This window comes from Hypomesus nipponensis, chromosome 21 (assembly GCF_054491055.1).
Source record: "Hypomesus nipponensis isolate SF chromosome 21, ASM5449105v1, whole genome shotgun sequence".
Classification (NCBI taxonomy): Eukaryota; Metazoa; Chordata; class Actinopteri; order Osmeriformes; family Osmeridae; genus Hypomesus; species Hypomesus nipponensis.
The window spans coordinates 5,756,502-5,772,500 of NC_140381.1; the positions used below are offsets into that span (position 1 = coordinate 5,756,502).

Sequence of the window (15,999 nt, forward strand, 5' to 3'; positions counted from 1 at the left end):
GTATTTGTATTTGCATAACTCAATCAGAATCATATTCATGCAATAACAAACTGCTTGTCATCGGTAAGCTCCCTCTCGTTTTCACAGTCGTGGCGGCCATTTTGGTTTAGAGCAGATTGGGTCTGGTCTTCTGGCCGAGCCATGTTGTCAGTGGACTCCTGCTTCAGGGGCGGGCAGCTGATGTTCCGGACAAGGGAAGGGTTCAGAGAAAGGAACGTCTGGTTCTTTTGGTTCTCGGCGTGAGTGGCGACCGCCGCCTCGCTGAAGATTGTGTCAGAGAAAACTGCGGTGAAATCGAAGGGGGAGCCAAACAAAGACTCCACACAGGAAGTCTTGAGTTCAGATTCTGCTGCGGCCACAGCTGGGTCTCTGGGGGGCTTGACTGGCGCCACGGGCTCTTTCAAACCCGTATACTGTCGCGCGTCCCGATTGGCTGAATCCTCGCCGCAATCCTCAATCTCTTGAATGCCGTCGGCCGGTGAGACCGCAAGGTCGATCTTGGCCCCCGCCCCCACCCTGCAGTCGCTGTTGACGCTGGAGCGCCGCGAGGACCCCTCGGCCGTGGAGATGACGCTGCTGGCCCGGGGCAGGGTGGACGGGGGCCGCGGCCCCCTCAGACGCACGTCTTTCCCCAGCGGGACGGAGAAGCAGTTGAGGCAGCCCGACGCTGAGGACGACTTACCCTGGACGTAGAGGACCGTGATCGGGGAGCAGGCGGAGGCTCGGGGGGTCTGCTCCGGTCGGCTCGCCCCCGGAGGTCCTTCAACCGGTTTGCCGCCGAGCGTCTCGACGGCGGACAAGCGGCGGGCGATCTTCCCGCCCGAGCCCCTCCGGATGACGCTCCTCCGGCACGGCCAGACGTCCCCGTTTCCCGCCTCTCTTGGTTTGTGCGCGGAGTGGCTCACGCCAGGCGTGCTGGTGGTGGGGATGGCCATGGGCAGGGAGGAGCCCTCGGACGCCTTGTCCCTGGGTGCCGGGCGTCCGTTTCGGGGGGTGGAGGTGTCGCTGGGGGGCTGGCAGGAGGAGGAGCGGCGGGAGGGAGGGGGCTGGATGGGGCTGCTTCCGTTGGACCAGGGCTCGTTGTCCAGGCTGAGGCTGAACTCACCGCTGCTCTCGCTCTGGGCACGACTGCCCACGCCATTCAAACCTGGAGAAACCAGGGGGAAAGGTTGTTATGTTGTTGTCCCTGATTTTGAAATATCCTGATTGTGTCTGAATTCAGACCTGGATGAGTGAGGCAAGAAAGAGAAAAAGCTATTCGGTTATTTATTCAGGGATTATACATCCCAATCATGACTGCGTTTTATTATCTGTGAACTGCATGTGAGATTATATCCTTGACATGCCATTTTGTAATGCCATATTTAACAAGAAACCTTTGTGCCATAATAAAACCAGTGTAATGACATGTCTTTGCCAACAGGTGGAAACATTGCAAAGCCGCTCATATTGCCGGTGACTACTCTGGAAAAACAGAGATTAATCTGAATCAAGGCCATGTTTATGCTGGATGGATGGATTTACATCCTAATTCCCGTGCTGCTGCTTTATTCATCTGTATCGCCATGGCGAATCCCCCGTAATAATCACTCAGTCTAATTGCTCACCGTGGTTCTGTAAGTCATCGTTGTCGTCGAAGCCAGATGGGACGGCGCTGTCATTAGAATCCTTGTCTGTGGAGCAGAATGGGGTCAGGGGTCAGAGGTCAGAGATTGACACCCCGCCTGATGGGTGTGGAGGAATGCAGAGGTGTAGCTATTTCATGATTCTGGTTAAAAGCAAGAGGAAAAAGCCGCACCCATAGAACAACTGAGATGTTATCATTCCCGCCTCAAAAAACAATCCCTGCTGCAAACAAATGTTAATAAGATACTCAACAGATAAAAAGGAATAATTGCGGGAATGTAACAATACAATGACGAAACGGAACATGAAAAGGTTAGCCAATGGAACGGTATTCAGAACGCTGCATGTACCTGACACCCAGAACTCAGAACATTCGGGCACAGCTGATGGGTTGTTGGTGGTGAGATGGCAGGGTGTGGTGGTGACGGAGTGATGAGGATGGATGATGGACAAGATGGAGGAGGTGAGGGAGGAAGAGGTCAACGTCTCCTTCCCGTCCTCCTCGCCCTCTGACCCCTCCCCCTCCAGCTGCTCTGAGCTGGCACCCCATTGGTCCACGGCCAGGGCCGTAGTGTCCATCAGGTCATTAAGGGCTTGGAGGAGGAGGGGGGGGGGGTGAGGAGGGAGGAGTGAAGTAGTGAGAAATGAGTTGAATTTGAGTATGCAGAGTGGCTTCCTTTAAAAACGTCCTCTCTCCCCCACCCCTGTCCCTTTTCAGGTTATCCCATTGAGACAAATACGGTATTACATAAATAAACGAACACCATATCCCATCTGTAAGGCTTGCCCCTCTGTGTCCCCTGGCTAGCTGGTCCCAGGGAAACAGAAGCACATGCAGTTCTGAGGCACTCCTGCAATGCAGTATTCCCCTGACCTCTGAGTGGACTGTGCTGTGTTGCAACCTTCAAACCAACTGCTCTCCATATGCTGTTAGTCTATAGTTATGCAGAGGGCAGATACAGTCAAATATTTCTGAACACACAGACATTTAGATATCGCGTCTGTATAGATGATAATATAATAGACATTGGATGGTGGATGGTCTAGTTGTGTGATTTTCATGTCAGAAGGGTATGGCTATGACAGTTGACCTTCATACAGTAGCTGCATTTTAGCACTGATAATGGTATGCAGGAATGCCGCCATGAATGATCGCTAGCGAAAAGTGATTAAAAGAGCTAAATCCCTGCAAACTATGCCGAGCTAGTCTGTGAATAGCAACCATGGCACGACAAAAGGAAGAAATCACTGCGCGCTAATGAGGTTTAAGCACAAAAAAACCAAAACAACAACCCAGATGAGGTTCGGCAGGCGCCGATTGGTCGACTGTGTCGCGTTTCTTACACATGGAGGAACGGAAGACAGACTTGACTTTGTCCCTGTCCTTCAGTCTGTTCCTCATGAGGGGAAAGATTTTCAGGGCGGACACTTTGCGAACGTGTGAACACGAGGGAGGCAGAGGTGAAGGAATTGGAGTGAGGGACAAGGGAGGGAGACGGGGAGGAAGGGGTGGAGTAAGGGAGAGAGAGAGAGAGAGAGACAGAGAGAGAGTGGAATGAAGAGAACACACGTGAACGCACAACACCGACATAGGAAATGCAAGAAAGCACACTTCTTCGAGAGCAGGGTAGACATGCCAGGTTTTTGGGTGTTCACAAACATGGACAGTTTATGCATGCCATGTCATCCAATCCTGTATACATATGTGTACTGCATGTATGCATGTATGGGCAGAAGAAGACTATTCAGGAAGACAGAAAGGGATAAGCAATGATTTCGTTCGAATATCGGATATAATTTATTTTTATAATAATTATTTGCCCTCTGGGCGAGGGGGGTAGGCATCTATAAAAATAGGAGAGTTCTCTGCTGAAACGTCCTCAAATGACGACACAATGGCTGATGTCAAAAGCCTCCTATCTCCCTGTCCAATGGGAGGCGGCGGGGGGACGGCCCTGTCGAAAACAGCTCCGCCCACAGCAGCCGTAGATTGGTTAGGCCATTTCGGCCCGGCCTATTGTGGCCTGGCCCGGGCCTGGTGTGGTCAGAGAGGTTGTACTCACTGCTGCTGCGGCGGCGCGGCGAGAGCGCGTCGGTCACCGAGGTGGAGGCGGAGCCCCCGGAGCCGTCTGAGCCGACGAAGGAGCCGTCGTCCTGGCAGGAGGAGGAGCTGGGGCCACCGGGGGGGCCCTCCCTGGAGCCGGAGCGCGTGAGGGGCGGGGAGCGCTCGGACCCTCGCTCTCGGCTGCGAGGCTTCATCAGCTTCCTCATCTTCAGGGTGATCCAGTTCCCTCGCCTGGAGGGTTGGAAGAGAGAGAGAAGGGGAAAATCCCCCCACCCCCGTTTGAACGTGCCCTTCTCGAGCCCGTTCTCTTGAACGCGCTTGTCGTCCACCGACTTTGATTGACCCCGCTCAAAGACTCTGTGTGAATTTGGCTGTCGGACGTTGCGGTAACGTGCAGTCGGTGTGGTTGTGTAATGTACGACGGTTGTTAGGAACGCGTTTTCCGGTACCTGCGTGGAGGTGACGGGTCGTAGAACTTGTACTGGTCCATGATCTTCTCCTCCAGCTTCTCCTTCTGCCTCCTGAGCTCGTTCAGTTTGTCTCTTTGAGGAGGAAACAAAAGCCAATGAGAGATACATACAGTACTCGTCTCACAGTAAAATAACACCCAGGCTAGCATTAGCCAGAGGTTAGAGGGGCGATCTGGACGTGTTTACATTCAAGAGTAAACACTCACCGGTCTGATTTAGCTCAACTGTCAAAGTGTCTGAAAGACTGCTCCTTTAACATCTCAAAACAATAAGGTTGTGGTTTTTGGAGAAACAATGAAGCTATAACGTTTTCATGCTTTACACTCTGCCTTCATAGTCATTTGCTGTTAACAGATAAAATATCTCAGTGAGATTCATCTGGTCCAGGCCAATGAGTAAAGAGAGATGGAGGGAGGAAGAGAGAAAGAGAGAACGAGAGTAAGAGAGAATTTTAGGTCAGTCAATTTTGTTTTTAAACCTGGCACATCACTTATGTCAGACAGCATCAATAATCCACGACTCGGCTAAACCGGGAGCTCCACCGGGCATGCTCAGAGAGTAGCAGAATATTTTGGGTCCCCTTAATAGAATGATGAGCATGCTCTGTCTGTGTTGTTGGTGCAGAGGGGGCAACATAACTCGCCAAAGCAATCCTAACACACTCTCCTAAAAAGTGTTATGCTTCCAGATGTCTTAAGAGATAGTTATGAAACCTGGTAAAGACTTGTCATGAAAGAGTTACATGCACATAGCCGCACTTCAACACCTATGTCAACATGGGTAATGTTGTATGTAGAACACTGTGAAGTAGAACTTGAGTGCTGTAGTGTTGACACTGATGACGTGTAAGGGTTCCATACATGTACTGTCTCTGTTCTACGTGGAACAGGTCTTTGCTCTCCATGGTCTGTTCCAGCAGGGTCCGGTTCTGCAGCATCAGGGTCTGGATCTGGTCCAGAAGATGGCGGTTCTCCTCTTCGAGGTTCCCCTTCACCTGTCTCAGAAGCTGCACACGGAACACGGAACCTCAGCTTGAGAGCGCACGGCTCATTTGATGACAATCGAAAATCCACACAAACTGATTTTACTCGGCCTACCGACGACTAGAAAACAGTGAAGAAGACATAATTCGGTATCCAAATCTTGAAATTCCAATCAAAGCCAATCTGTACCTCACACTGGTTGGTGAGCTTGGTGGAGGTGATGTCCAGCTGTTGGTACTGATCCTTGAGCTTGGAGAAATCCGACTCCAGCCTGGTCTGGTCCAGCTTGGTGCTGTTCAGCAGGCTCTTCAGGTTCTTATGGTCGGCTTGGAGCTCTTCGTTGTCCTTCACCAGCTGGCGGTAGGTCCGGTTCAGCCTGAGGTATTATTAGACGATTATTAGTATCTACGTATGAGATGAGTGAGCTGCATGTGTTTGTAGTTGTGTGTGTGTGCGCGCACGCGCGTGTGTATATCATGTGTGTGTGTGTGTGTGTGTGTGTGCGTGTCCTCCTCACCAGTCCTTCTCGTCGCGGAGCCTGCAGCATTCGGAGGCGGTGGTCCTGTGCTGCTCCTTCTCCAGGGCCATCTTCTCCTGCTCCTCCTTCAGAGCCTTCTCCAGGCCCTCCAGTCTGGCTCTCTGCTGCAGCAGAGTGTTGTACCTGCAGCACACACACACACACACACACACACACACACAAGGACAAACAACAACACAAATTTAGGCACACAGACTTTGTACATGACTTGAATTTGACTGTCACAAGACTTGACTTTTTCCAGGACTAATCGTTTTCCGGGACTAGTCTTTTCCCAGGACTATTCTTTTTCCAGGACTAGTCTTTTTCCAGTACTCGTCATTTTCCAGGACTAGTCATTTCCCAGGACTACTTCCCCAGACGTGATGTGTCCCAGGAGGGCGTACCTGTCCTGCAGGGTGCGGTGCTCCAGCTCCAGGCTGCGGTGAGCGTGCTTCAGCCCGCCGTGCTTCCCCATCAGCGCCTCGCACTCCTGCGCCTGACGCTCGTGCAGCGCCGCCAGACGCTCGTGGTCGCGCAGCAGCTGCTCGTGGACGCTGCGCGCCTCCTCGCGCTCCCGCGCCGCGCCCTCGCGCTCGCCCTCCGCCGCCGACTGCTGCCTCTGCAGCTGGGCATTCTGGGCCAGCAGGGAGGCGCTCTGGGAGTTCAGTGTGGACTTCTCCACCTGGGCGCAGAGGGGAGGGAGGTGAGGTACGGTCAGGTCAGGCGTGAGGTGAGGTACAGTCAGGTCAGGTGTGTGGTGAGGTACGGTCAGGTGTAAGGTGAGGTACAGTCAGGTCAGGGGTGAGGTGAGGTACAGTCAAAGCAGGGGTGAGGTGAGGTACAGTCAGGTCAGGTGTGTGGTGAGGTACAGTCAGGTCACGTGTGAGGTGAGGTACGGTCAGGTCAGGCGTGAGGTGAGGTACGGTCAGGTCAGGTGTGTAAGCGTGTCAGAGTGTTTCTGCGACGCGGCACGTTCCGGTAGGAGCGGTAGCGGGAGCGAGGTGAGGAGGGCCCCACCTGCAGGTTGGCGTTGTGCGTCTGCAGCGCCGTGTTGTTCTCCTGCAGCGAGGCGGTCTGCCTCTGCAGGGCCAGGATCTGGGCCTGCAGCCCCTCGGACTGGGCCTCCAGCTGAGCCCGCTGGGCCTGCAGCGCCTGGCGCTCCGCTTGCAGGGTGGCGTTCTGGGGGAGGGGGGAGAGAGAGAGAGAGAGAGAGAGAGAGAGAGAGAGAGAGGGTGGGGGGAAGGGGTGGGTGGGTGACAAGAGAGGGCCAGGATCAATACATGATTACTCAGTATGTTGACCCACATTGTTCCTGAACTGGTTGCAGTTCACTGTGAACTGGTTTATAGACTGATTCGGGTTCCAGTTCACTGTCACTGTCTTGCGTAACGAAACAGGCAATCCTACAAACACTACAAGAACATGAAAAAGTAGTAGAATGGATGGAGGGAGGAGAAAAGTGAACAGGTGTAGCTAAACTGTGTGTTAACACTCTGATTGGCCTTCTAGCTGATCCAGTATTACTCTTGTCCACTCACGTTCCTCTCCACCTCGATGAGGCGGTCCTTCACCCGCAGCAGCTCCCTGGTGGCCTCCTGGCTCTCCCGCTGCCATTCGCTGGGAGCCCTGCCACTCTCCCTCTGGGGGGCGGAGCAAGCGTCCGCCCGCTCCTCCTCGTTTCTCTGCTGCAGCGCCTCGTAGTTCAACCTCACCTTTGGAAGAGACACAGAGGTGTCAAAGGTCAGACAGTGTTTTATTGTTCCTTTTCTGGGTAGGGACAGACAAATCTTCACTTCTTTAATGTTAAGAGCCTCTTTAAAACATTTCTCGAGGTTGAGAAATGTTGAATGTGAAAAGCCCTCACAGTCTTGAGTTCCTGGCGGAGCTGCTGGTTGAGGGTGGAGGACTCCTGCAGACGAGCCTCGAGGGCGGCCATCTTGTCTTCCTTGATCTGCAGGGACCTCTTCAGGGAAGATTCCAGCTCCGATTCCAGCATCTTGAACCTACTGGGGGGTGGAAGAGCACAATTGTATTGGCCTATTCAAGAACCCTGTAACATTTACTGAAGAATTTGTTTAGCTTTATTGCTCGAAAATAAATATGGAGAATTTTTCAAAATATTATAAGATATCATTATTTTTCAGTTATATTATTCAGTATCCACATCTCACAGCCATAGCTCTAAAGCTTTGAACCAGTTGGAGGGAGTCTGTGCAGACTGTATCTCTACCTGCTCTCTGAGGTCTCCTCATCGCTGGCTGGAGAGTCCAGGTTGAACACCTTCAGTTCCAGCTGGTGGGCCAGCCTCTCCAGCTCATTCTCTCTCTGCTGGCTCTTCAGCTTCTCACTCACCAACTCCTACAACACCAACACACACACACACACACAGACACACACACACACAGACACACATGCCCGCGCACACACACACACACACATGCCCGCGCACACACACACACACACACACACACAACCCTAACAATCAGTTGGAGCATCTGAGGTCACTTTTCAGAAGGAAAATGTTTTATTCATGTTTATCCACTTTGTCCTTTCAGCGCAATGAGTCATCAGGAAATGTTACTGTAGCTTTAACAATGGAGAAATCTCAAGAGAAGAAACAAAACATTTTACATCCCGATTTTATATCTCAAACCCTCACATCTCATCAAGACACCCCTGACGTGACACAGCAAAGCCGGCCTCTCATTCAAGCGAACTATCCCTTTAACCAGCCCCGGCCCCCTGACCTCTCTGAGCGTGGCCAGGGTTCTCTGGTCGATGGCGTTCTGCTTGGCCAGCTCCCTGTTGTCCCTCTCCAGGGCCTTCACCCTGTCGGCCGTCTCCCTCAGGCCCTCCGCTTCCTTGCCCAGGGCGCGGGCTTCTCGCTCCAGGCTGGCCACGCGCACGTTGGCCGCATCCAGAGTGGCGTCCTGGATCTCTGCCTGGGGGGGTCGGAACGGGACACAGTCAGACTGTTGTTCTGACGATCTGGATTTGCTTCCTTGCTCAACGGCACCATGGACTCGTGTGGCTACCGACGGCAACCGACGGCAAACCCATCTGCAGAAGACTCTGACCCAACCACTTCCTCCACCCTCACTTTTTTTCCACCCCCACTTCCTCCACCCTCACTTTCTCCACCCCCACTTCCTCCACGCTCACTTCCTCCACCCCCACTTCCTCCACCCCCACTTCCTCCACCCCCACTTACTCTACCACCACCACCCCTACTTCCTGCTCCACCACTTCCTCCTCCACCACCCTCCACCCCACCACTTCCTCCATCACCACTTCCTCCACCACCACCACCCCCACCGCTGACCTGCTGCTTGAGCCTGCGGTTGTCCTTCTCCAGCCTCCTCTTGTCCCTCTCCAGGCCCGAGGCCTCCACCTCCAGGATGCGGCTCTCCACCTCCAGCTGCTCCAGCCTCCGGGAGGAGATCCGGAGCTCCTCCAGCCCCGCCTGCAGGGCCTGGTTCTCCGCCTCCAGCTCCTGCACCTCCGCCTCCACGCGCTGGAGCTTACGACCTGGCCCGGAGGGAGGGAACCAGGAGACATGTTTTAGATGTTTCCCTGCTCCAACACACCTGATTCAAATGAATGGGTCCAGCTCTGCAGAAGCCTGCTTATGACCATTCATTTGAATCAGCTGTGTTGGAGCAGAGAAACATCTAAAACAGGTAGGATAGGGTGCCTTGAGGACCAGGGTTGGGAATCACTGCGCTCGATTACGAAAAGTGAACGTGAGTAGTGCTATACTTCATCCGTCCTCTAGAAACCCACCAGTGTTATCCAGGGCAGCCTGTAAGCGCTGGTTCTCCGTGTCCAGCACGCCGCACTTGGCCTGCAGACGCTCCGTGTGCTTGGAGGAGTAGGGCGAGCGGCTCGCCAAGCTGCCCCAGACAGGGCTGCTGTTCTTGGGACAGGGCGAGCAGTGAGGAGAGCCTCTCTCTGGCTCTTCCAGGTCGGAGGTCAGGTCTTTCAGGTCCCCTTTCTTCTCCAGGTGACCTTTCTCCTGCTCCCGAGGGTCCATCTTCTCCTCCAGGGTCTCGCTCTCCCTCTCCAGCCGGGCGATCTCTGCCTCGGACTCGTCGCCGTGGGCGTGCTGAAGCGCCGACGTGTAGGAAAGCGACGAGTCGCTGTCGTCCATGGCGGCGCTGTCCCCTGTCTTGGTTCGGCCCAGCAGGGGATGCTCAAAGGAGGATGTGCTCTGCGCGGAGCTGTGGATGTGCGCTGCGGGGTGGTTGTGGTCGTGGTGCGTTCGGAGGCCGCAGACGGCCTTCAGGTCCTCGATGGTCCTGAGCAGGCTGCGGTTCTCTTTCTCCAGCTTCAGCAGACGACTCCTGGTCTTCTCGCTCACCTCTTCGCTCAGGGACTTCTGACCTGCGCACACAAACACACATCACACTTATGTTCGTCTTTCAAAATGATGTCTTTTTAAGTAGCCGGTAAACTATACAGTTTAACGACTTGATGTTGTGTGTTAACAGGTTTACACTGAACCAGACTGGATCGGACCAGACCGGATCAGAACCTTACTCTCTGTGTTGTCAGGGCTCTTGGAGAGCTGCTCCAGCTCCCAGCCCAGATGCTGGGACTCCTCCATGCTCCTCCTCTGGGCCAGACACAGAGCCAGGTTCTCCTCCTGCAGCTCCTCTACACGCCTCCTGTCCACCTCCTTCTCCTGCGGGAGAGGAGAGGGTGAGAGGAAGAGTGAGACAGAAATTCAAAACCCTAACTGGAAGGTAGGGGTGAAGTGGCAAACTGCTCTGGATATTTGAACCCAAAACTCTTTGTTTACTCTGGTTGTTAGACGGTCAGAAAGCCTACCTGTTCCATGTCGTGGATCCGGGCCTTCAGCAGCAGACTGTGTTTTTCCAGCTGGTGCAGCTTGTCTGAGCGTGTGCGCCAGCCCTCCACCTGCTCCTCCAACACTGCCTTGGTCTCCAACAGAACCTGGTTGTCCTCCTTCAGCTCCTGGCAGATGCACACACACACGCACACACACACACGCACACGCACACACATCCGGTTACAACACATAACCACTGGCATTTATGAGGCGGAAACACAGCATCATCCTCCGACATTTGATGACGTTTGGATAATGACGAGTGACTTGGTTTGAAAACATTCAAACACAGACGTCCCACTGAGTCAGCGCTGCCCAGCATGCCTTCTCTCTACACCCCAATTAGCATTACATTTACATTCACATTTAGCAGACGCTCTTATCCAGAGCGACTCACAGTAATTACAGGGACATTCCCCCCCGAGGCAAGTAGGGTGAAGTGCCTCGCCCAAGGACACAATGTAATTTGGCACGGCCGGGATTTAAACCGGTAACCTTCTGATTGCTAGCCCGACTCCTAACCGCTAAGCCACCCGACTTCCATTAGCATAGCCTGCCTCCAGACTGCTTCCCTCCACACCTCCATTAGCAAGCCTGCCTCCAGACTGCCTCCCTCCATGCCCTACCTCCACTTTAGTCTTGTAGAACTCCATGTTGTGCAGTTTCTCCCGGGTGCGGCCCAGCTCGCTCTCCAGCTTGTCCGCCCGGATGGCCCTCTCCCTCAGGGCGTCCAGCTCGTCGCGGTAGGTGCGCGCCGCCCGCGCGTCCGCCAGCAACGACGCATTCTGGGGAAAAACACCCGCAGGTGAGGACGTAGGCATGAGAGCCAAAGGATTGCTTCTCAAAAGGAAAAAAAAGAAAACAACTTGGAAAAAACAAAACATACCTATGAAATACAGGACAGGGTTCGGATTAAGGAAGGGTTTGACTCCCTCAAAAGAGATTAAAAAAAAACAGGTCGGGGGGGGGGGGGGTGTCGATACATTTATATATCGTTCTTACCTCTAATCGTAAATATTATTTTACGGCCTGGAGAAGAAGTCGTCCTCCCCAGATTGTCATTGTATAATTCACACTCTGATACAGGCTCAATGATGAACTAAACATTGTACTTTCACATGAAACACCGAGTCAAAAACCTGGCGCGCAAATCCACATTAAGCTTTCGTGTTGTCCCACAGGAGAAGAGATCGGCCACTGTCACTAAGCCCACATCTAAACTAAACTACAATGTACATTAATCTCTGTGTTAATCTCGATGGTACAGATAAGGGGGTCGATGTGTGTCAGTAAGAGTTAAGGGTACAAGGTCACCTCCAGGGAGGGAGAGGGGTCGTGTTTAGTGAGCCGCCCAGCGGGGGAGTGACACTGGACGGGCGACATACTGGGACCAGCCTGGGTCCACCTAATAGTCTGGATGCCGTTACTACTGCAAGAAGATGCTAGATAAAGCTACCCCGACTGGTCTACCTCCTGTTGAAGCCTCTTTAGATCAGCCTCTGTGTTCTCCAGCTCCTGTCTGCAGTCCAGCACCTGCTCGCTCTTCTCCTCTCTGGAACGGGGGGATGGAGGGATGGAGATGGAGGGAGAGAGAGAGAGAGTTATCTGGTATGCGTGGTTTGAATACGTTAGTTATATTCACACACACACACTGTATATTGTCACACAGCGAAGCATGCTGACAATGGACACATATGCAAAAGCAAACACACACCCACACACACATAATCCCACAACCCCATCCTATTCATATCACAAAGTGAGTCGTTTCGTGTTTTCCAGTGGATGACAGATATTGGATGACAAGCACTTGATAGCTAAGCTGGACAGATTTCACCCACCCACCCACAAACACATACACACACACACACGCACACACCATTCCTCCCTGTCTAAACCCTCATCTTCTCTGAGAAGCATGTCTCTCCCGCTTCATCCTGCTATGCGTGACCGGCCTTCATCCCCTCACAGCCGAGAGCTTCCATTATCCGTGTTGTTTTTGCCAGATCTATCATTGGGTTGACAAGAATGTACTTCTTCCTAGAGCTATTGCATTTCCCATACAAAGCACGAGCACTGTGCTGCGCTGTTGCTATTGAAAAGCGCAAAGTCATGCCGTGGAGGGTTGCTTTATGATATTGCACAGCCCCGGGACAGAGTCAGCACATCCATGCTCAGACAATGAGCGAGATGGAAGGATGGATGGATGCAGGGAGGGATGGGTGAGTTCAATGGGGATTGTGGTGCTTGTGGTAGTGGTGGTATGTGAGTGTGTGAGTGTGTGTGTGTGTGTGTGTGTGTGTGAGAGAGAGTGTGTGTGTGGGTGGGTGTGTTTAGCGTACATAGTGGATGGTCGATGTGGGTCAATAATGTTGCAAGTCCATAGATCCTGCCAAGGCTTGTCGTAATCTGGGCCAAACTCCCCCTAGGCATCTTATCCTGTGTGTGTGTATGTGTGTGAGTGTGTGTAATGTGTGTACGTGTGTGTGACAATCCGTATCTCTCTCTCCTCCACCCCGTATTGGCACCATGTCACGGTTGGCTCACACTTGAACCATGCTCACAGGAAAAAAACTGTGTGTAAAAAAAGTATGTGTAAAGTAAATCTGGACCAAAGAAGAGTGTGTGTGTGTGTGTGCATGAGTATGCATGTGTGTGTGCGTGTAGTACAAGTGTGTGTGTGTGTGTGTCCTCCACTCACAGCTCCTGTCGCAGGCGTCTGATCTTGGCCTTGGCGTCGGCTAGCTCCACAGCCAGGTGCTGATGGGCGCCGGCCTGCTGCTGGTGCACGCTGGGACCCTCGCTGGGGGACTGGGCTTCTGGAGGGGAGGGCGGGGGGCTCTCCCTGTCCAGCATGAGCTCCACTATGGACTGGGGTGGGGGGGTGGGGGGGTAGGGGGTGGGGGGAGACACAGAAACACCTGACATCTCGTCTACTGCCTCCCCAACGTTTCATAGGTCAGACTAGGACAGAGAGCTAATCATTTACTTCTACAGTGCCGTCAAACGTCTGACACGACAACGCTGCCTTTAGCGTTGCGACACACTCTCAAGGTCTTTCAATCGCCTTCTCAACCACTGACAGTGCAGGACACCTTTTGATGTCCTTGAGGGTCTAAATTTCACACAGATTCCATCTCAAGACATCTGAACGATCCCCTGCAGTTCCGGGGCTTGCATCTCTTGACTTCATTTACATTTAGTCATTTAGCAGACGCTCTTATCCAGAGCGACTTACAGTAAGTACAGGGACATTCCCCCGAGGCAAGTAGGGTGAAGTGCCTTGCCCAAGGACACAACATCAATTGTCTCAGCCGGGCATCAAACTGGCGACCTTCAGATTACTAGCGCGATTCCCTGACCGCTCAGCCACCTGACTCCCTCACTACTAACACGCTCCTACTCTGCGTGGGCGGCTGTGTCGGGGTCTGTACCTCCAGCTGTGAGTCCCTCTGCTCCACCAGCCGTCTGAGGTGGAGAGCCATGTTCCTGGACACCGTCTCCAGGTCGTCTGGGTGAAGGCCACTGGCCTCTAGCCAGTGGAGGTCCAGAACGCTGTCCTCACAGTGGGTCACCTGATTGGACAAGATTGGAGGGTGGGGAGGGAGGGGAAGATGTCAAAGTACTAAAGAGAAACTCCATATACAGTGTTTGATAAGCGTTGGGATTACCTAATCAAACGATATCGGTTGTGTGTGTAATCTGATGATATAATTGGATTGAACAGCCACAGTTGAAGAAAGACTGAATCTCGCAATCTTTCCAAACAACCTAGATCTTCAAAAACAGCATGTCAAGGTACAATGTTTGGAACACTGTTTGTTTACGCTGTTGTGACCACGACAACAGTGCGGGAGTGTCTCTTTTGACACACTTCATTTACAGATCCAAACTTGGCAGTCTGTTGAAGTACTACAGACCTCCAAACTCTGTGAGCATGTATTGTTTCATACACACTGTTCGTTCCAGAGCATTCCAATTCCATTTTCAGCCCATTATGACTTTAACTCCATGTGATCTTGTTTACCTCAGGGAAATTGTTTGGTTCTCCTTATGTGCAACTGGAGAAATATCTGTTTAGAAATGGTATTTATGAGCCTGCACAGAGGACATGAAAGTGAGCGTGAAACATGAAACGTAAATGATTGCTGTGAGCATAGGTCACCCTCCAGCATGTTCCACCACTGAGGAGAAGGATTTCGAAAGAGAAAAACTAAGGAACACACACACACACACACACACAGACAGACAGACAGACAGACAGACAGAGTGTTTGTTATATACCTCTTGAATGTGCACTGCTATGGCAGCTTTGGTGTCGAAGTCGAGTGTCTGGATCCGGTCAATGTACTCCTCTTTCTTCTCACACTAAGAAAGACGGGGAGCGAGAGAGAAAGAGAGATTAGGGTGGAAATGAGTCTGGATAGCCTGGGGAGCGGACATCCTGTTAGTGGGGTGAAACTAAGGTTCCCCCAATCTTAATATTGGAATTAAAAACACAAACAAACACACACTCACAATGACACACGGCATCCCCGCCCCACCCCACCTTCCCCAAAACACACACACTCACCTGGACAGCACACCCCAACAGCAACAGCAACACCTTCTTCATCTCCTCCAGGCCTTGCTCTGACAAAAAAACAAAAACAATTGGAAGTGAGAGATAAAAGGGCAGAGTGAGGTTGGAACTGGAAAGGTGGTGTGGTGAATTAGGCTCAGGCTACGCCCGAGCCCTCCCAGTCCCTCAATGCCACCCAAGCATTTCACCCTGATGGGGAGTGAAAAGGGTGAGTCAGTACTGGGTAAGCACATCCTCGTTCGAAGACTGATTTGAGTGGAGAGAATCAACAAGTACAAACCAATCTCAATCACACACCTCTCACTACCAAACACAGTGCTGAAGGAAAACCATCCCCCTTCACGGCAATCGTATCGCAGTGGAATCATACAGTAGTTCTGATTCTTCCTCGACATGGACGACCAGCAGTGAAATGAAGAGGCCAGAGAAGAGGACGGCTTTGTCAGAGAGCAGACCTACCCGAGTGAGGTGACTTCCCAAGCAGCAGCACATTAGGAGGGGGGATCATGATCAATTGCCTCAGATTCTCCTACGGAGGGAAAGAAAGAGCGATGAGAAGAAGGGAGGGGGGGGGGGGGTGAAGAGGAGGAGGAGAGCAGGCAGATAAAGGGACTTTCCATTGGGGAGACGGGAGCACAAAGACGGCTGTTTGGGGTCCAGCCAGAGCTAGCTCAGGAATAAAGGTTATGTATGTATAGCTGGCTAGCGCTCCCCTTAGACAAATGCAGCATGGATGCCTGCAGATGGAAAGCGGACATAATGGCTAAAGGGCTTTTTTTTTTGTTACTGCTGTTGCCTTCTTGTTTTCGTTTGGGGACTGTTGAGGAGGTTAAAGTGGGTGTATAGTGTGTGTGTGTGTGTGTTGTGTGTGTGGCATGGTAATGATGATGTTTAATTGATC

General features: G+C 52.5%; 1 protein-coding gene across 1 annotated transcript in view; it reads right to left on the reverse strand.

Moving 5' to 3' along the window:
• Positions 1-21: 21 nt before the first annotated feature.
• Positions 22-15,999, reverse strand: part of ccdc88aa (coiled-coil and HOOK domain protein 88a) — a 20,820-nt gene continuing 4,842 nt past the window's right edge. Inside the window, exons 4-28 of the mRNA XM_084685354.1 lie at positions 15,558-15,627; positions 15,090-15,148; positions 14,801-14,884; positions 13,951-14,091; positions 13,218-13,387; positions 11,987-12,068; positions 11,143-11,301; positions 10,495-10,641; positions 10,204-10,348; positions 9,448-10,047; positions 8,987-9,192; positions 8,412-8,606; positions 7,895-8,022; positions 7,529-7,670; positions 7,203-7,376; positions 6,682-6,843; positions 6,069-6,346; positions 5,662-5,805; positions 5,334-5,520; positions 5,022-5,167; positions 4,141-4,233; positions 3,690-3,922; positions 1,977-2,219; positions 1,608-1,673; positions 22-1,147 (exon numbers count right to left, since the gene is read on the reverse strand). Coding sequence (XP_084541480.1) covers positions 36-1,147; positions 1,608-1,673; positions 1,977-2,219; positions 3,690-3,922; positions 4,141-4,233; positions 5,022-5,167; positions 5,334-5,520; positions 5,662-5,805; positions 6,069-6,346; positions 6,682-6,843; positions 7,203-7,376; positions 7,529-7,670; positions 7,895-8,022; positions 8,412-8,606; positions 8,987-9,192; positions 9,448-10,047; positions 10,204-10,348; positions 10,495-10,641; positions 11,143-11,301; positions 11,987-12,068; positions 13,218-13,387; positions 13,951-14,091; positions 14,801-14,884; positions 15,090-15,148; positions 15,558-15,627 — 5,166 coding nt within the window. The 3' untranslated portion in view covers positions 22-35. The remainder of the gene's footprint in view (positions 1,148-1,607; positions 1,674-1,976; positions 2,220-3,689; positions 3,923-4,140; positions 4,234-5,021; positions 5,168-5,333; positions 5,521-5,661; positions 5,806-6,068; positions 6,347-6,681; positions 6,844-7,202; positions 7,377-7,528; positions 7,671-7,894; positions 8,023-8,411; positions 8,607-8,986; positions 9,193-9,447; positions 10,048-10,203; positions 10,349-10,494; positions 10,642-11,142; positions 11,302-11,986; positions 12,069-13,217; positions 13,388-13,950; positions 14,092-14,800; positions 14,885-15,089; positions 15,149-15,557; positions 15,628-15,999) is intronic.